Below are 20,281 nucleotides of genomic sequence, written 5' to 3'. Positions count from 1 at the left end.
CAAGAGGTCCATGGGCAAACAGGGCACATTCGGTTTGTTTTAGGCAGCAGAACAGGCTCTACTTGAATATTCAGTGCAGATGGTCTTAAATTGTTAATGAAGTTTTGAATTTTTAAAAATTTCACTGGATATTTATATGTCGCTGCCCGTCTTTGGGTCTTGCAGCTTGGCGGATAATGAATGTATTAATACTATATAGTACTTTTCCTATGCAAAGCGATTTATAAACGTTAGGGAGGCACTTTTATTCCTGTTAGGCTAATAAGAAGTGGTAGGTAGAGAGAATGTAAGGGCAGTTCTGTGCTCACAGCTCTGTCAATGGAACAGAAGATCAGGCACTTTGTAAAACCCCAGACAGGGTGAATCAGTACAACTAAATGCAAGTTAAAACAGGTCAACTGTTGCGTGGGCACTGCTAAAGCATCCCCTCTCCCCAAAGAGATGGCAGCGTTCACTTACCTTTTTAAGTGTTTAGAGCAGCTCTCAATTCACCTAAAGCATCAGAATGACTTGATGCTAATTGTGATAATGAGAGTTGCAGAACACACTGTGACTTCACCTGAAGCATCCAGATTCACGCAGCCACGGCCCCCAGGATGGCCACGAGAAGGAGAATAATGCCAGTGGTGCTATCCTGGACTAGGCTGAAGCAGAGAGTGGGAAAGGACCTCTCTGCACCATCTATTTTTTCCCAGCTGTTGCCTGTTTCATCAGCCAAAGCTCTGCAGTGTGATTTTTAAGCTCCCAGTCACACCAGGGTGCATGGTGACTGTATAAGAAGATAGCCTGAAGGCAGCAGTCTTTCCAGTCTGATTAACTGGAGGGGCCGTATTGATAGGCTAGAGACTGAGTGACAAGAGCAACCACTGTGAGTGGAATAATTAATCTATTACCTCTCACAAGGACTAGATCTGATTTAATTATCTCTTCCTGGTGAGGAGGAAGGACTCAAAGCAGGACCCTGGAGGTGAAGTGTGGTGGTTCAGACACCAGCACATATTTTTAAGCAGAGAATAATCATGGTGGCTTTAAAAAGAAATAAAAACCTTATTTTCCTGCTAATGTTTCTGATATATCCTCCCAAGCGTTTCATTCTCCATCTTCTCCTTCAGTATCTCTATGATGGGATGGACATAAGCAACTTAGCGGTGGACTTTGCCGTGGTTTGGAATGGGAACTTTGTTATCGACAATCCGGAGGATCTGAAAGGTAAGGTCTGCTTGAGTTGGCTTCCCAGCCCGGGGCAGGAGGGTGATGGGGCTGGAAGCGGCTGTTGGGGCAGAGCAGCCTGAGCTGCTGTCGCTGCAGGCAGAGCTGTTGTGATCCCAGGGGATTCTGGTCTGGGTGACAGCAACTCACTGTGTTCCAATGCTGGAGGTGCTCACTAAGCACCATGACACAGCCTTGGCTTTGGAAACCATGTGTGTATGAGCTACCAAGATGGTGAGGAGTCTGGAGCATCTTGCTGATGAGGAAAGGCGGAGAGAGCTGGGGCTGTTCAGCTGGAGATGAGAAGCTGAGAGGGATCTGATCAATATGATCAGTATCTCAGGGTGGGTGTCAGAGGATGGACCAGACTCTGTTCAGTGGTGCCCAACGCCAGGGTGAGGGGCAACGGGCACAGACTGAAACACAGGAGGCTCCATGTGAACATGAGGAGAAACTTGTTTGCTGGGAGGTGCCAGAGCCTGGCCCAGGCTGCCCAGAGCGGGTGTGGAGTCTCCTCCTCTGAGACATTCAAACCCCCTGGACCCACCTGTGTGATCTGCTCTGTGACCCTGCATGAGCAGGGCTGGGCTGGGGATCTACAGAGGTCCCTTCAACCCCAACCATCCTCTAAGTCTCTGCAGCTCGTTGAGCTGCAGCTCAACACGTGCCTTCGCTCTAAGTCCCAGAGCAGCCATAGTCCTTAGGAATATTTCAGCTCCTGACTCCGTCCCCTCTCCTGCCCACAGTTCACCTCTACAAGTGCGCGGCCCAGCGCGAGAGCTGCGGGCTCTGCCTCAAAGCCGACCCCAAGTTCGAGTGCGGCTGGTGCAGCGGTGAGGCCAAGTGCACCCTGCGGCCCCACTGCGGCTCCTCCTCCGCCCAGCCCTGGCTCGACTGGTCCAGCAGGAACGTCAAGTGCTCCAACCCTCGCATCACCGAGGTAAGAGCGTGTATAGAATCGCACTCACAGAATAGTTTGGGTTGGAAAGGACCTTCAAAGGTCATCTAGTCCAACCTCACTGCCACGGGCAGGGGCGTCTTCAACTCTCGCCCCTTCTCCTTACTCCTTCCGATGTGGGTTTGTGTCTGTCTCCTCTCATGTGAAAATCCACCGGTGCTGAAGAACAGGGGACAAAACGCTCCACTAATTTCAGTGGAATTAATGTGCGGATCCACCAGCACATGGCCGGGGTTCGCGGCGGCTGCTCCACCGTGCAGCCGGCACTCACCGGCCACGCAGCCGGCGTTGGGGTGACCGCTACGGACTGTTGCAGGAACGCTAATTAAACTAGAGAGCTAATTAGTCTATAGTTGATGCGTCTGATGTTTCTGTTCAGCCCACTGAGGGATGCAAAATGTCTCCCTGGAGCATTTTTACAGGTAAAACTGCACTTGGTCTGTTAACGTTACTATTAGGAGTGACACTCGTATCGGGTGGGAATGAAAGAAGATTTTGGTTTCTCACTCAATTAACTCCCTGAAAAAAGCCTCCCTCGCCCTGAGCCCGTGTCCATGCTGCAGAAGGTAGAGGACGTGGGTGTAAAACAGCACTGGTTGCTCGTGGCTACAGAAACGCCGGTCGGGGCAGGAGCAGGGTGCTCAGCACACAGACTTCTGCCAGCTGGAGGAGGACCCCGCTACATGTGCAGGTATCCTCTTCACTCAGATTAGTTTCTACACCATTGTAGCTAAACTGGCTCATGCTCAGACCACTCAGAGGGTAATCAGGCTCCTTTTCCTGGAGGAGAGGGCGAAACCGCAGTGATGCTGCATCATGGGGCTGGCTGGAGGGGGATGCGGTTGGGGAGAGTCCATCCATCCCGCAGGGACGGTACCAAGACTTCAGTATTTCCTTCTTAAACCTTCTGCCCAGCCACAATATGCCTTTGACGGGCAGGTATTTCTGTTGCTGGGTGTTTAGCGGGCTGCGGAGTGGAGCTCGCCAGGCTGCGGAGGAGCAGAGCTGGTGCTGGCTGCAGAGATGGGAAAGCGTTGAGAAACGTCGAGAGCCTGTCCTTTCCTTGGTGGGCTGGTTTGTTTGTTTGCCAAGTCGTAGCTGTGTTTACAGAGAGATGAAGTGAGACTTAAAGGCTTGCCTGGATGTTCACCTTGTCCCGCCGGTAGTCAGAAACCTCATTTGCTTATCCGAGTGCAGTTCTGCACAAGGTTATGCTGTGAGATACAAGAAGCAAAACAGCCTCTGCCTGAGATTTTCTTCACCATAAACCGTTCAGACAGTTGTAATATGGAAGAAGTCCTAGATTTATTTCTTTTCCCTTCCTTGAGCTAAACGGAGAAGGGGAAAAACACTCTGCTCCAGCCACCAAGTGACCTGTGTCTAAGCCCTGCCAGGCTGGCTGCGGGCATGGTGCTGCCACCGAGTGTCTTATCGCTGTCCAACTGGAAAGCAATACTTTTGGTCTCTGTCCAAGGAGGAAAGAGCAGAGCTTTGCTGTTAGAGATTTCTTCTCTCCGTAACCAGGGCTGTGTCTCAGCCTTCCAAGCGGGAAGCGCGGGACGCCTCGCCAGGGGATGTTTGGAGCACAGGAGATGGCCCTGAGTGGGTTTGGAGATGAGAGAATGGAGTAGGAGATGCCTGTGCTTTTGTTGTCAGGCCGGCTTATTCCGCAGTGAGGGTCAGTGATAGAAAATACAGGTTTCGGGGGGATGTATTGTGAGCTATTGTGATCTTATCACAGGTCTTGCGGTGTGTGGTGTTTTAACTTGAACTCCACCTCCCACCCTTCCCTTTATGAATTCACAACATTTCTTTTCCTAATTAAAGTCAAGTTTGCAGTTTTCACTGTTGTAGGAGAAGGGGGAAAGCAGAGGGAAGTAGTGGCTCTTTTCATGTGCTTTGAGATCCAGTGATGGGAAGGATGCTGTATAGGGCTAAAAACTCCTACCGAATTTTGAAAAGTTCTATAGAAAATGGCAAAGCCCCAGTAAAAACCCCTGCAGGGTCGATATTCCTAAACCCAAACCTTCCAACAGCACAGATTACCTTGTCTCATCCCACTTCCCTTCCAGAAAAGTGTATGACATAGTCTTGCAGACGAGACTTTTACAGCCTTCATTGCTGTTAGGTCCTTTTTTACTGGCATCTGGGTTTTTTTCAGTATTCTGGGTACCATTTTGCTATGTCTGGTGCGGCAGAGCTGTGCACCCACCTCCTCCAGGCAGGTTTAAGGCTGGTGACACGGTGACACATTCTCCATCCCACACCGCCAGCATTGACAGACTCGACTGGGCAGCAGCGTTTGCTCTCACACTGGGGCTTGTGTTGCAGCCTGGATGACTCAGACTAAAAGAGACTTTAGTATGGGCTGTTTTCCACTCCTTTTGCTTCATTTGGCCAGGTTCACTCCTTCTGCCAAGCCGGAGGTCAAGGGCCTTGTGCCCAGGCGCCAGTGCCTTCGGGAGATGCGTAACTAGTAAGAGATCATGTTTTAATAGTCATAAAAGTAAATGAGCAGTAGGGTATACACAGCTCCTCTTTCTGAGCGAGAGGCCCAGCTGTCACCAGCAGTGCCCCTTTAACAGCGTCAAACTTCCACACGGTCTGTGGTCTTAGCAATAAATAAATAAAAATCAGTTTTCTCGCGAACAAGCGGCACTCTGATCTCCTATTCATTTATTTGCAGGCCTCATTAATATAACATCAGTGCAACAAACAGCTGAAGGGGGGGAGCAGTGTCAGGCTGAATAATGGAGTTGCTCTGCTGAGATAACAATTAGGTTCTGAATGTGCTATCAGCTAAGGCAGGGACAAGGAGGGATCATGCCGCGATGACAATGCTTATGTGCTGGTTCCCTGCTGGGCTCATCAGCTGGGATCCAGCCAGCTTAGAGCAGGATGAGAAAAAAAGACAAAGAGAATGAAGGTGGATGAAATTTTGGGAGGGGGGCAGGGGTTATGTCATTTATTCTGAGAGCCGGGCGCTCACTCCGCACCCGAACAGATGCCGAGTGGGTTTTGTGCAGAACGGTCTTGGGCTCGCTCCTTGCCCCTGGCTCCCGGAGGAAAATCCCATTGGATTCCCAGCCAGTCCTCGGTCTCCCTGTCTAGTGCACAGGCGCTTTCTGGAGGCAAAATATTGCTTTATGTCAGAAACGCTGAACCATGCAGCCGGCGAGAGGACATTGATCTGCATCGTTGTGGCAGAGTCTGCTGCAGGCTGGCAGGGCAGCGTGCTGGCACCGTGTCGGCTGCTGGAACCCTGGGATCCCAGCTTCAGGGATCCCTGAGATCCCTTGGATCTCCACCTCGGGGATCCCCACCTTGTTTTCAAGTAGGAAGCAGCAAAACCAGAAGTGCAGTGGTGCTTCTGCATCCCTTAGGTGATAAAACTGAGCTCCTGTCACCACCCGCTCCATCTCTGGACTTGGATGCTTTCTGTGAATAACACAAAGCTTTGCACTTGCATAAATCCTGTCGCTGAACAGCAGGAATTGCTTTTTTTGGGTTTGTTTTTTATTATTGTAGGTCGTCGATTGCCTATTTGTTCATGCAAGGCGAGGCCAGTGCAGAGGGGAGAGGTGACCTGCTCAGAATAATTCAGGCGATCAGCAAAACCAAAGCCTCCCAGACCCCACTTTAGATCTCAGTGACTTTCAAACTGCTTCAGTTCTGCAAACAACCCCCAAAAACTTCCAGCAGATATACAGACCCCTAAACAGTCAACGTGAAACTCCTTGTAATGGCCTTGTTTTTCCTCAGCTGCCCTTTGCAGGTTCTTTGGATATTCCACAGACCTTGGAGCGGAAAGCCGCTGTATGTAAGTGTATTTATTGAAACTGGTGGGTGTTTTTTCTTCATGTGGACCAGCCAGCCCCGCAGCCTGAGCAGCTCCCCAGCAAAACCACAGCCCTGTGTTCGCTGGAGGAGCCTCTGCTGAGCATCCGCAAGGCGTCGAGGTGACCCAGGGATGTGGCAGGACGGGTGATGCTCAGAGAGGTCACCAGCGCTCGGTGCAACGGGACCTTTAAGACTTATCTTCTTTCCGCGATTTTGACTGAATCTCCCCAGCTGTAATTAATTGAATGCATCTGTTCTAACCCTGGGGCTGCTTTATGGCACAGTTACTTCAAAACTGTTCAATTAGCGGCCACTAAAATCTAGGTCGAGTGGAGCTCCATATTGGGGATTTTCCAGGTCAGGACATTTTCAAAATACAGAATCGGCTCTGCTTTGTTCGGCGAGGCCGGTTGGCTCCGCTGGTTGCGGTAAGGTCGGGAAATGGCAAAGCGTGTCTTCTTTTGAGCAGCAATGAGACAGCGAGCCCGGTGGTGTAAGTGCTCCAGCAAACACATTTTAACATAATCTGGAGCTGCAAAGGACAGTTGTAACTGTCACATACATGAACTGCCGAGTCCAGGTGATTCCCAGCTAGCGATGTAAACATCACCCGTGCAGGCCTTCAGGACTCGGCGTAACACAATGCAGCTTGATTTTTGTAGCATCTTTTATGGGCCTGCGGTGCTTCGCGGAGCTAAATGGTACAAGACACGCGGCGCGGTGTGAGTGAACAGAAAAGAGCAGCACGACAGACAGCGTATGGTGAATAAATTAGAAACCTCAGTCGCGCAGTGAGGGAGGTGGAAACTAAAGCTTAGGCGGGGGAAGGAGGTTTGGGACAGGGTGCAGCTCTGGAGCGGGCTGAGCCCCAGCACGTGAGGCCGAGTTCAATGGCAGCACCTTAAGAGCAGAGATGGAGAGCGCGAAATTACGAGGCATAAGCAAGGGAGGAGGAAAAGTGGCATCAGCTGAGATTTGCAATGCGGCGTGGGCACTTGGAGGCACAGAAGTGATGGGGAGCAGGGGTGTCCTGGCTGTTGGTGTTGGGTGGAAAGGGGCAGACGTGTCCCATGGTGCTGGGAAGTGGGGGGGGTCCCTGGGACATGCTCTGACGATGTTTTGCTGCCTTCCTAACCCGCTCACATCCAGCAAACAGCGAGCTCTTAAGAAGGTAAAAGAAAAGCAGCCATCCATCCAGAACTGCTAAGGAAAAGGGTTTGAGGAGCTCAGATCTTCTGCCAAAGACAAGGGTGGAACAAACAAGCGTAAACAAGCTTTATCCATTAAACTAATGAAATTGCATTATTGTGGATTATGTTTATTTATTAATAACAGCTGTAGCGTGGAGAAGATTAGTAACTCACCCAAGAGCAACAACAGACCAGTGGGAGATTCAGGACAACTGTTCGAGAGTCTTCGGTCCAAATTTTGTGACTATACATTATTGTAATTTATACTCCTAATTGAAGAGGATATTGTCCTTAATGAAAGTCTATAGAAGCAGGGATGATTATGGCTGAGGCAGGCTATAAACAGGCAGCTTTAAGCACAGACCTCACCCTTTAACATTTGCAAGTCATTTGTGGTGCCAACTTACTAATAAAATGTGACATTAACTTTCCGAGAAGAGCCAAGGCAGAAGCGAACAAAGTTCTCCAAAGCAGCAGGCAACTTCTGGAAGGTGACTTACTGTCTTCTGGATATATAAAATAAGGAACCAGTCTTATCCTTCTGCAAGGGTTGCTGGGGGAGGCATTGCCCACATCTCCTGGCCAGCTCAGGGAGCTCGACGTCCTCTCTTGGAGCTGGATTTCAGTATCTTTGGGCTGAAATCCATCTGTGATGGATTGGCCTGTGTTTGGGCTTCTGCAAGACATCCGGAGGGTCATGAGAAGGTGCTGCTGGCCTGGGTTGGGCAGCAGGAGCAGGTGGAGGTTGCAGCCTGCAAAGCAAAAGCTTTAACTTCCACACCAGACGTGGGGTTGAAGCAGCACGGGTGGCACAGGGACACCAGCTCAACTTTCCTGTCTCTTGTTTCCCTCTAGATCCTGACCGTGTCGGGCCCCCCAGAAGGAGGGACGAGAGTGACCATCCGCGGCGTCAACCTGGGCCTGGATTTCTCCGAGATCGCCCACGGGGTGCAGGTTGCCGGGGTGCAGTGCACACCCCTCCCCGAGCACTATGTGGTCGCAGAGCAGTGAGTGGCCTCCCCTGTCCCCACCGCGGGTCCCAGAGCTGCACAAAGCTTCTTCCCTGACCTCCAGCACACACAGGAGGCCAATAACCCACCCAAACCCCGGGCATCATCTCCACACCATTTCTAGACCTTCAGTGAGGGTTCTGGCGATGGACGGTGCCTGGAACGGGGTGTACCGTTCCTATGCCAGAAGAGGATGAGGATGCTCTCCCAGAGGGGTTAAACAGCCCTTTACGCTTATCTTTAAGTGTTTTGTTTTCTTCCACGCCGCAGTTCCTGCTTTGCTAAGCAACTTTTCTGATGAGCACCTTGCCGAGCCTCCTGCCCCCTCCGCTCCCCATCGCACTTGACATTCCGGCGGCGCTGCCGGCTGCGCGCAGCCATTTGTTAGGCGGGTGAGGCAGTGACAGCCGCTTAATCCGAATGGGCCTCCACTGGAGTCAATTCATTTATTTCACTAAGAAAAAACGTCAGCCGAAAATTAGAAAATAGGCACATAACAGAGGATGGGCGAATAAGCCTCCCAAAGTGACACACGCTCCTGTTGGTGGTTGTGAAGGGGGGTTGTTCTGATGTAGCCAAGGTGCTGAGGGGTGCGTTGGGGGTCATTTGTGCAGGGCGATGTGTGATGTGTCCCCTTGGGTTGGCTGATGTCACCTGCTGGGGACCAGAATGATGTTCTGAGCGGTAGGACTGTGGGTGCTCATGGTGACTGCTCCCAGCCGTAGGGATCTACCCCGGCTTTGGCAGCAGTTGTGGTTTTGTTCTAGCGGTGAAATGCATTTGGTGGGTCCCATCTGATCCCCAGCGCAGTGGAAGGGCCTGTCACTAGGACATGTTGGCATTGGTTTGCTTGTTGTTCACTCCTTGTCTTTGTTTCCCCACCTGTAAAGGCAGAAATTGCATTAATATCCCAAGCAGCAAGGACGCGTGCAGTTTATCAGTTAGGAAGTGTCTTCCGATCACTGGATGTGCAAAGCATCGTTGGTGTTATTGCAGGAACAGCTCCAAATACTGCACCAACAGTACAGTCACTGCGAGCTGTTTGGGCTGTTCTGCTGAGCAGCATTTTGTTTTATTTTATTTTTCAAATAAAGGATGGAAGATTATGAAATTATCCTCCTTTGATGGTATGAAACCCTGATTTTATAATCATGACTCTAATTACGGCTCTTGAGCTTTCAAAGTTTGTTAACATCATTAAAACATTTACCCTGGGCAGATAACAGCAAGAGTTAGCATGAGAGCTGCCTTTTAAAGATGAATACAGATAAAAGGACCCTCTTAAGGGTTCTGTGGGCAGACTGAATTCCAAGACTGTAATGACTCACCATATGCTCCAGCCACGCAATCTATCAGCCAGCAATTAGGTTAATGTTGGTGAAAGGGCCACTTAGCCCGGCAATCAGCACCCTACAGCTCTGCCGAATGCATCATTTTGTAACAAGGTACCTGCTGGGAATTTGGCTTTTATCAGGGATCGGGATCAGGTGCACCAGTCCCTCCGCCCCTGTCCCACATCCCTGCTACTGTACAGCAGCTGCTGTTTTGCTGTCCAATAGTTGAGAATTTGGCGTTTACCCCGGTTTTTAGCATTTGGTGCATCCTTGCTGCTTGTAGAAGAAAACCACCGCTCTCCTCTCCCACCCATGGGGTGTCGGGAATCCTTCCACCTTGTGTTGTTTGCCAGTGGGCTGTTGGGAGCTGCGATTTTTGCTCCCAAACGCCATCCCAAGCCCACAACCCTGTGTCCTACCCTCTACTGCCAGTTTGCAGGAGAATTAATGAACAGAGAGGTGCACGAGCGATGTCTGCTTGAAAGGCAGAGAGAGGAGCACATGGCAGATGAAGGCACACAGCCGAGATGCTTCAGTCCCTGTTCTCCAAAGGCAGCATCTCTCTAGGCAACTCGTTTTGATGTGCAGTAATAAGGACTCGCGCATTAGAGCTCTTTACGAGCGTGTGTGTATTTCATTAGGTCTCCTGGCATCACCTGTGCATGCTGTCTGCAGGTTCTTTTTTCCCCTTAGTCTTTTTATTTTATTTGGAGTGAATTTAATGCTGCTGAAGGCAGCTGAAACGCTGCCTTCACAAATTGGAGCCTCTCATGCATTTGCATGTGATGGGCAGACGAGCGAGCGTTTCCTCCGCCGCTTTGGGGACGGGGATGCTCTGGCTCTTCCTCAGGACCAAACACCAACAAGCATCTCATTACCCACATTACTGCATCCCCCTGCCCCAAGGCACATTACTCCTGTCCTCACCTCTCCAGTGCCTGGTGGGATGCTCTAGAATTTGTATTTCTGGCGTTGCTGTGAGACCAAGCAGCATCCATGCCCTTTAGGTGCAGCTGGGGAGCCCTGCCAGCCGACATCCCTTTGAAAACCTCTGCTGGCATGACCGGCATTCGCATGGTCTCATCTCAGATTGGCGTTATGTGTTCCCAGCGCTCAGGGATTTTTGGATTACATACCCACAAGGTGCATAATGAGGGTTTCCTCACCTTCCTGTTAACCCCAGCAGCTCTCCTGTCCTGATGCCTTTCCCTGCCTGGGATGGACCACGCGAGATCCGTGTGTTTCAGTGCCACTAACTCCTTTTCCCAGCACCGTTGTTTTCCACGTTAGCCAGCCCTGTCTCCCCCGCAGAGGCTGCTCTCTGCGCTGTCTCTATCATCCCCGAGCAGGTTTCTCCATTTTTGATTAACTGGGAGCCTGCAGTCTGAGCTGTTCCCTTAATGAACTCATCTGTTACTCTAAGGACTTCGCACTCACTTTGCTACTGGCTAATATATTGCCATTAGTGCTCTGCTTTGCTCTGGAGTTTACAGCTTGTAATAATTATGTCTAATTTTGATTTTTTTTTTTCTTTAAATTACTACATGGGGTAAAAATAGACTCAGTAATTAACTTCTTCTAAAGAGGCAGATATCAAAGTTAAAGAGGGCTGGGGGAAAGAAAAGAAGGAAAAAAAAGAAGGAAAAAGGCAAGGCAGCCCTGCATGGCGCTGCACAGGGTGGCACCTCCTGCCGAAGCCTCACTGCAGCATTTCTGCTTCCAGGATCGTGTGTGAGATGGGGCAGGCGCTTCCAGGGATCAGCTCCGGCCCCGTGCTCCTGTGCATCGGGGAGTGCAAGCCCGAGTTCACGGCCAAGTCCGCGCAGCAGTACATGTTCGTGGTGAGTGTCCTGCCCAGGGGGGGCTGGGGACAGCACGTGTCCCCCGGGGGAACAACCGTGCTCTGCGGGTGTCAAACGGACGGGCTTCAACACCACAAGGCAATCCCGGCTTTGCCGTCTTTTCCCGATGGATCCCCCATGGCATCGCGCGATTTGTTGGTAGCCAACGAGCCGAATTTTCAGAATGTAGACCTCACGCAGGTCTACGGGATAAACAGGATTTAGGAAACCCAGGGTTCCCACAGCGTTTGCTTTCAGCTTTGCACCTCCAAAATAGTGATAACCTTCTGAATTCCTAGGCTCGGTTACTCCTCGCAGAGTGCATTGTTGTAATCCCAGCAGGAGTGTTACACAAAGCGTAACTTTGTTCTGCACCCGAGGACTTTCTGTGCATTCAGGAATTGTCAAGGAGTTGGGGTGAGCACTCGAAGTTTTCCTTTGTTTGTAACAGACATCGTTGGTTTGGTGCTTAGTTAATGGGAGTGAACCTAGAGTGCTGTTTCTTGCTGGTTTTGAAGGTGTTTCTATACATACATGTGTGCACATCCAGGCACCGATGGACCTTTTTGCATGAACACAGCAGAGCAAGCACCGGAGTCCGTCCTTCTGCAGCTCAGGTGCTGAGCTCCTGCTAGAAACTCACTTCTAATCAACTGCCTGTGAAACCTAAACATATCTGAGTCAGTTTCTGTGTGTATAGATGTATTTTTTTCCCCATGATGCCCTTTGGGAATGGAAGGGTAATTCTGCATCCAAATATTCAGGGATTTTTTTGTTTCCCCTCCAAAGATGCTGGTTCAGCGTAGGCTTTTCTCTACCCGCTTCATGGAGAGCTGCGATTTGGGTTTGTGGGCTTCCATCGCTTGAGTGGGTCGCTTCTTTCTTTTGCTTAATTAACAGCCTTTTGATTCATAAACTGAAAAGCTGCAGCTGGGGTTTTTCATATCTGCAGTTTGGCCTAAACAGGGCACTTCATCCAACCACATTGATTTTGTGTTTAGTGGAGTCTGTATGCAGGGAAATGCCAGCACTTACCAATTGTCCACAATTTGTAAACTAATTGAGAGATAAATCACGCTAGCCCCCGCCACCCTATCAGCGTTGTAAGCAACACACCCTCCCCTGGGATTTTATTTATTCAACAACATAGCAAGGGTGCAAAATATCACCACGTTTTGCTCCGATATGCCAGAAACCCCTCTGATCAGCACAGGGCGCTGCCGGTGTCACCCCCAGATTTGGCATCGTCAAAAGGCAGGTTCCAATACGACACAAGGAAGATGCTTTCTTGCTTTGTGTAGAATAATAACCAGGAGCCAGGGGAAGGTAACTGCAGAGACGAATCTCAAGTAGTACCTTGCAATACCCAGGGAGCATATGCCGAGCATCATCATCCTTTGCATTGTTGCTTCTGATTTCCAGCACTTACCCTGATTATATCCTTTCTTTTTCTCAGGCATCTAAAACTTCTAGCACATCATTTCCTTTCGTTGGTTGGCCTCTATTTTTCTCTTTAGCGCCGTCTCACATTCCGTTACAGCCGGTTTATGCCATTGAAGTCAGTAGTAAAATTGATTTGTGCCTTAAAGCAGAGCTCTGTTCTGACCCTGAGAGGGTTCATGCCTTGGTGAGCTCATCTGGTGCCTGACACGGCGCAGGAGCGATGCTGTCACCTTAATTACACCCGTTTTGTCTGGGGAGGTGGAACCTTGGAGCTACTTTGGATCTGTAAATCTGTCATAATTATCGCCAAATCATAAGCTGAAGACGGAAAATTCTCAACCAGCTTTCAGGCCCTCATCCAGTGCTGCTCCCAGCCCAGCCTTGGGAGGTTTTGTGGGTGTTTAGGATGGGCCCTCAGCTCTCCTGTCGTCTTGTTTACAAGAATAACTGCTCAGGGTTACAGCCCGAGTTTCTATTTTTGACAATGCTTTGTATTTCCAAGGTTTGCAGCACTTGGACAAGGTGATGCTCACAGCTGCTGGTAGCCAGGAGGTGCTTGTAATTCAGTCTGAATGCAGAGGAGGGCTGTGCTTCCAGTCTGTGTGTATGGGAACATCCTTTGGAGGGGTTCTTTTTGCATTTTGGAATCCTTTTGGTCATATGAAATGCTCCCAAGCCTTTGTAAACATTGCTATGACCATTCATATTGTCTGGTATTGCTGGAGTAATTATAGAATATCCTGAGCTTGAAGGGACCCACAAGGATCATCGAGTCCAAGTCCTGACCCCAACTGTGGTAAGAGCTGTGAGCCGACCACAAGCAGCTGAAGGACAAACCTTTCCCTGCAACGTTATTCCAGAATCATCCACAACAGGGTGGATGGTGCGTTTTTCTCCGGTCTGTTCAGGAGTCAAACGAGGCTTTTGGTCTAAGCCGCTTTGGCAAAGGCTCTGGCACCCAGAAAACACGTGTTGCCTTGTGAAAACAGGACCAACTCGGGGAGCTGCCAAGCAGGTGGTACCAGGGGAGCGGAGCTGGGAGCCCGCCAGGCTTTGCAGATGAGAGTCGTAAAGAGGGTAATGTGAAAGCATTAGCAGAACAATTTGGTAATATCCACTGATTGAAAACAAATAAAAAGGTACCTGCTTTCCGCAAATTCTATTAAGGGGAATAAATAGCTATCATGGTGCAAGGCAGGATGAAGCAGTGGCGTTGCTGCACTAATATCGCCAATAAAATGTCGCGTGGGATCTAAGTTTGCCCACTAAGGATGCCTTTCCATCAGCGATGGGAAACAGGCTCTGTCCACACAGTCCTGCCCCCGGTGGTGCTGCCTTTTGTTGAAGTTGTGCAGTATTTCCCATTACCAGCTGCTGGTGGGGTTTTTTGGAACCTCCGCCACGTTGGCAAACTTTAAACATTTGGGTTCAAATGGCCTTGGATATACTTCAGATTTGAAACTGTGGTGCAAGCAGCTTACATTTAAGAACAAAGCTGAAGGTAAATACAAACTTTGCAATGATTTTGTTGAGGCGCATCTCTTTTTCAGAGCCAGCTTTGAAAATTTAAAAGGAGATTTGCCAAGTGTCCCTTTTGCTTTTTCGTTTTGAAAAAGGGTATCGCGACTCAGCCAAAGATGAGAAGGTGCTTGGATGCTTCTCCAGCACAACCCCCGCGCGGTCACTCGCCGGTGGGGGTGCTGACTTTGTCCCTTTTCTGTCCCCAGACGCCGGCGGTGAGCTTTCTGAACCCCAGCCGCGGCCCCGAGTCGGGAGGGACCATGGTGACCATCTCCGGGCACTACCTGGGAGCCGGCAGCCGCGTCTCGGTGCTCCTGGGAAACCAAACCTGCGAATTCTACGGGTAAGGGGCTGCTGGTTATTGGGGCCGCATCACGTGTATCTGCTATAGCCGAACACAGAGCCACAGCAAAAATTCATATGGAAACAAAGATGCTGAAGGGAGTGGAGCATCTCTTGTGTGAGGAAAGGCTGAGGGAGCTGGGGCTCTGGAGCTGGACAAGAGGAGACTGAGGGGTGACTCATTCATGGTTATCAATGTGGAAAGCGTGAGTGTCAGGAGGATGGAGCCAGGCTCTTCTCGGTGACAACCAGTGATAGGACAAGGGGTAATGGGTTCAAACTGGAACACAGGAGGTTCCACTTAAATTGGAGAAGAAACTTCTTCCCGGTGAGGGTGGCAGAGCCTGGCCCAGGCTGCCCAGGGGGTTGTGGAGTCTCCTTCTGTGCAGACATTCCAACCCGCCTGGACACCTTCCTGTGTAACCTCATCTGGGTGTTCCTGCTCCATGGGGGGATTGCACTGGATGAGCTTTCCAGGGCCCTTCCAACCCCTGACACTCTGTGACCCCCTGTGGGCTCCCATTCCCTCTTTTATTACATGAAACCATTTTGTCTCTCACTGTGACTGAGCCTTGCTTGGTAAGGGAGGGATTGCATGTGTATTAGTGCTGTTCATTATTTCATTTTAACGCCTTTACAATGTTAACCGTTCCAAAAATCTCGAGCAAACATCGCTGCCGTTGTAAAATATTTATAGTAGTCATCAACCTGGTCGATCCGAAGAAGATGTAACGTTCATAAGAAACATCTAGCTTTTCACAGATCAGCGGCTTGCGTTACTTTTATTTCAGCCGCTGCTGCAGGTACCTCGACCTCCTAGAAATGGCCTGAGCGCGGGGTGAGCTCCTGCGTGGCGGAGCCAAGCGAGCATCGCACGCACCTGCTGCTGGGAAACCTGCGCAGCCATCCGGCTCCTCGGGGATTTCGATGGCAAATTTGCTTTTCACCCAGCAGTGTAAACACGGAGTTGACATTTGCAGGGTTTAATGGGTTTTCTTGGGGCTTAGTTAAAAAAAGATACACGCAGGATACATCTGTGTGCGTCACGTACACATGCGTGCCCTGCACCAGCTGTATGTGGGTGTCCTGCAGCAGCTGGCGGTATGTACAGGGTGTTTTCAGATATTCAAATTTATATGTATATTCTGCTTTAAAATTGGGTCTGTCTTTTTGAAACACCCTGTATTTCATAGCGTGGGCACAGCCAAAGCAAAATGGTGCGATGTGCAAAGGGATTCTGCTTGTCAAATCCTCGCTCAGGCTTCCCAGGAGGGACCGAGGAAGTTTCTGGGAAAGGAAAGACCCTCGAAGGTGAATTTCTCATCTGGAAACCTGAGAGGTTCTCTGCTATGGGAGCTGTGGGCATGCAGCATGTTGGGATATTAGCAGTGCTTGTTCTAGATCCATCCTAGACCGGTGCTTCAGGAGGTCTGGACATGCTGAGGTTTCGAGTGCAGATGAACTCTGTGAGTGCTAAGCACTCTGAGTTCCATCAACGTTTTTTCCTGTATCAGAAGCAAAGATGCCAGATTGCATCCTCAATAATGGTGTTACCACCAGCAGAAGCAGCCTGCGAGCTGGCTCGGGAGCAGAATCAGCCCTGAAACAGAATCCCTTAAATATAGGGTTATAATCAGGGAACCTGCAGATACTGCCCTGCAAAACCTGGAAGAGTTTGGCATTCTCTGTGTGTTCTAATTGCAGAAACTTCAACAAAGCAAGTGGCAGCGTATGAACGGCACCATCCCTCACGTGCGGTCACGCTGTGCGCTTTGTTTTGCTTGGACTGTTCTGAGGCAATGAACTTCAATTGTACTCGAGGGTGTGGGGGAGCCTGATTAGATGAAGCAGTTTCTAACGAGATTCCCTCTAATTACAGCTTCCCCCATTCTCCCCCTCTCTGATCGGAGGAGTGGGTAGATTCACCATGACGACGTAATAATAGCGTGGAAAGCTAATTAGCTGATCAGAGGGAGCCGGAGAGCAGCTCTGCCAGCAGCCGTGCGTCACTCGGCAGCTCATGCCAGAGCTAAGCAGGCAGGGCAGGCAGCAGGCAGGGCAGGCAGAGCAGGCAGCAGGCAGGGCAGGCAGGCAGGGCAGGCAGCAGGCAGGGCAGGCAGAGCGGGCAGCAGGCAGGGCAGGCAGCAGGCAGGGCAGGCAGCTCTTCAGCTGCACGGGAACACTCTTGAGAATCAGCAAAGAGCCGTGGGGAAACACACTCCTCGCACAAGAATGCTTTCGCAGTTAAATTACACCTAGGTGGAGAGTGAGAGTAAGATGAGGGAGGGAGGAGCAGGATGCGAAAGGGCAGACATGTAGTTGCATCAATAGAAACAGTTGAGTCCAGTTTGCTTCAGATGTTCTAGGTGGTTCTGTTCCTTCGGTTATGCTGGATGGCGGCTGGAAACATTGTGGTACCCAATGTTCAGTAGCCCCCTGTGCCCGTACTCCTTCGGGAGGGCAGGGAGTGTGTCAGGGCTCAGAAGAAGGAGCCTGCAGCATCCCGTGCCCAGGCACAGACACCACAGCGTTCCTGGAAGCAGTATAGAGCCTTGCACTTGAGCCTCTGATGTTCAGCCACCTCCACGAGTCGTGCAGCCTCCAAGGAGGGTGAGGATGCTGAAGGCTGGACGTGCAGCAGTACCAGTTTCTGATTTAAGCACCAACCTGTCAGTGAGGAGCTGAAGGACATGCCTGTCCTGTCCCCTGTGAGAAGCCAAAGCTGAATTTTTGGTGGGCCTTGTTGCACAAGGGGTGATGGTTTTAAACTAAAGGAGGGAGATTCAGGCTGGACATGAGGAAGGAGTTGTTGTCCCTGAGGGTGGTGAGAGCCTGGCCCAGGTTGGCCAGAGAGGTGGTGGATGAACCATCCCTGGAGACATCCCAGGCCAGGCTGGACGGGGCTCTGAGCACCCTGAGCTGGTGAAGATGTCCCTGCTCATGGCAGGGGTGGCATTGGATGAGCCGTGAAGGTCCCTCCAACCCAAACTGTTCTGTGATTCTAAATGAGCAAAGCCTTGTCAGTGAGGTGGGGACAGGTTTGGGCAGGTGGGACCACGCGCAGGTGGCCGTGCAGACACCTGTATCACCCAGACCGTCCCTCACAGCTCTGTCCCGGCAGTGGCTCTGCTCGGATCCCGTTCCCTTTCTCCACCCATCCACCCACCAGCGCCTTTGTGCTTTGCCAGCACCTCGCTCCGCTGCCGCCTCGACCTGCTCCGGTGGGAGCAGATGGTCTGTTGTGTCCAGGCAGGCAGCGCCGAGGCCGAGGTCACCCCTGCTCTGACGGGGACACAAAGCTGGGAGGCAGCGGTGACGGTGGCATCGCCATTCCCAGGCGGGGGCTGCGCCGGCTCCTTTATGCCGCTCACAAGGGCCCGTGTGTGCCGTGGGGTGGGGAGGGGAAGAATTTGGCTTTTGAGTGAGCTTCTGCATCGCGTTTAAAAAGCAGCCATCTGTTTTCACACACCCAGCAGAAGGCGGCGGGTTCACAGAGGGGTGCGGGCGGCTGCGGTTTGGCACAAAGAGTGATTGCAGGGAGCCCGCGCCTCTCGTGGTGGGCAGAGTCCCCTCCGGTGACACCAGTGACACCCTCCTTCCCATCTCAGGGGCTCATCCCCTTCACAGGTGTCGGGGTCTGGGGCTGACTGATGGCTCAGCCTTTTTGTGAGCTGCCCCAGGGCAGAGGGTCATTTTTCTTCCCCTATTTCATGACCGCCCATTAACGCTTCCCCGGCTTCTCTCTCACCCAGGCGATCCATGAACGAGATCGTCTGCGTGTCGGCCCCGTCCGCCCACGGCCTGGGGGCCGTTCACGTCTCCGTCAGCGTCGACCGGGCTCAGCTGGAGCGGACTTTGCTGTTCGAGTACATCGAGGACCCGAAGGTGCAGCACATCGAACCCGAGTGGAGCATCGCCAGGTAACGCAAGGCTCCGGAGCCGGAGAGGTAACCTGGTCTGGGTCTTCTCTCTCAGCATATGCTCAGTGAGGGCAGAAGAGGGTCTATTTAGAAATGCACATCACACCCAGCATCTTGGATTTGTCAGTGCTGGGCATCTGCGGTGTTTGCATTTACCAAAAATCAGGTCCAGTGTTACTATAGTTGTAATTACTGAGGCAATTACAGCGGTAGCAGTCTGCACCGAGATTCTGGGAGCACGAATAAAGCCCCAAGATCACTTCCATCTGCTGAAGGAGTGCACAATTGCTCATTAAAGGCTCCTTCTTGTAGTCCTGGAATAAAACAAAACCAGCAACCGCCAAGAAAAGAAAAAGCTGATGCTAATCAAAATGTGCTGTTTGTCCCAGATACACTGCTAGGAATGGGGCAGCCGGCACTGTCACATCACGGTGACGTCCTTGCTGCTAAAAACCCTAGGCCACACTCGTCCCCTGGTGTTACTTTAATGGTTGTGCTCACAAGGGCGGTAACACAGCTATTCATTTCAAATTCCAATTATTTTTTTAAAATTGCGCATGAAAGAAGTAAGTGTCTCGCAGCAGGCTCCGCGAGATGTCTGCTTGGAGTCCAAACTCAAGATCGCGTCTGGTTTGGGGTGAGCTGGGTGTGATGGGAACAGCCGGGCTCTGCTGCAGAGGTGCTGGGGTCAGTCGGGGCTGTGCTGCTCCAATTAACACATGAAAGAAGAAGCCAAGAGTGAAAGACTTTACTCAGGGGCACTGGCTGTAGGAGAACGGGGGTTCTCCAGCCCGGGGGGTTGTGTTTTCCATGGGCCCAATGGCACCAGGTGTTCTTCATCCCTCCCCTGCTCTATGTGACAATTTGCTGCGTCTGCAGTCCAGATGCAACTGCACGTCAGTTCCTTCACTGAACATACCATTTCTCATGTTCCTTAAAAACATCACTGTGTAAATCATTAAACACTGTGACTAATTTATTGTCTTACGTATTTAGTCTCAGCTCAGTTGATTTCTTTGGTCCCGTTTCTCATCCTGCTGCCTTGCAATGCTGGTAGGTGGGAGAGGGTCCAGCTGGGACTAAAGAATCGAGTGAACTTGAGACACCGTCCCCAGGGAGTGGGTATTAATCTACGCTGTCTCCTGGTGCTTGAAGTGTCTGCAGAAAACATGTTTCTGAGATGAACAAGCATCCTTAGCGTCAAGCCCAGCCTCTCTGCACAGCCCCAGCCCCTCCATTAATCAAGTGTCTCCCCGTTCTCCGCAGCGGCCACACGCCTCTGACCGTCACCGGCTCCAACCTGGACGTGATCCAGGAGCCGAGGATCCGCGTCAAGTACAACGGGAAGGAGTTTGTCAATGTAAGTGAGTGCTGGCAGCTGCTTGGGAGCATCCCACCGGCTGCCCACGTACCCTTACTGGTCCCAGTGCCCTCTGCGTGGTGGGACTTGCTGTGGCATTAGCTGCTCTGGGGGATTTCTCTTGACTTACCCGAACTGGGGAGCCTGCAGAAAGGGATTCTGACATGCAGAAATGGGGAATTTCTTCCTCAGCAGCACAGTAACTGTCAAGGAGTTAGTAAAGCTAGAAACTGAGAGTTCCATAGAACAGTTTGGGTTGAGGGGACTATTAAAGCTCCCCCAGTGCCATGAGCAGGGACATCTTCACCAGCTC

General features: G+C 51.1%; 1 protein-coding gene across 1 annotated transcript in view; it reads left to right on the top strand.

Moving 5' to 3' along the window:
• The window catches only part of PLXNA2 (plexin A2), a 138,754-nt gene that overhangs the window by 92,569 nt on the left and 25,904 nt on the right, over positions 1-20,281 (top strand). Inside the window, exons 11-17 of the mRNA XM_082069170.1 lie at positions 1,113-1,209; positions 1,956-2,149; positions 8,053-8,204; positions 11,265-11,382; positions 14,553-14,689; positions 18,441-18,608; positions 19,875-19,968. Of these exons, the coding sequence (XP_081925296.1) occupies positions 1,113-1,209; positions 1,956-2,149; positions 8,053-8,204; positions 11,265-11,382; positions 14,553-14,689; positions 18,441-18,608; positions 19,875-19,968 (960 nt within the window). The remainder of the gene's footprint in view (positions 1-1,112; positions 1,210-1,955; positions 2,150-8,052; positions 8,205-11,264; positions 11,383-14,552; positions 14,690-18,440; positions 18,609-19,874; positions 19,969-20,281) is intronic.

This window comes from Streptopelia decaocto (genome assembly GCF_964273445.1).
Source record: "Streptopelia decaocto genome assembly, chromosome: 19".
In the NCBI taxonomy this organism is placed as follows: Eukaryota; Metazoa; Chordata; class Aves; order Columbiformes; family Columbidae; genus Streptopelia; species Streptopelia decaocto.
Note: the sequence above shows the minus strand (reverse complement) of the source record. Positions and strands in the feature narration are given on the sequence as shown.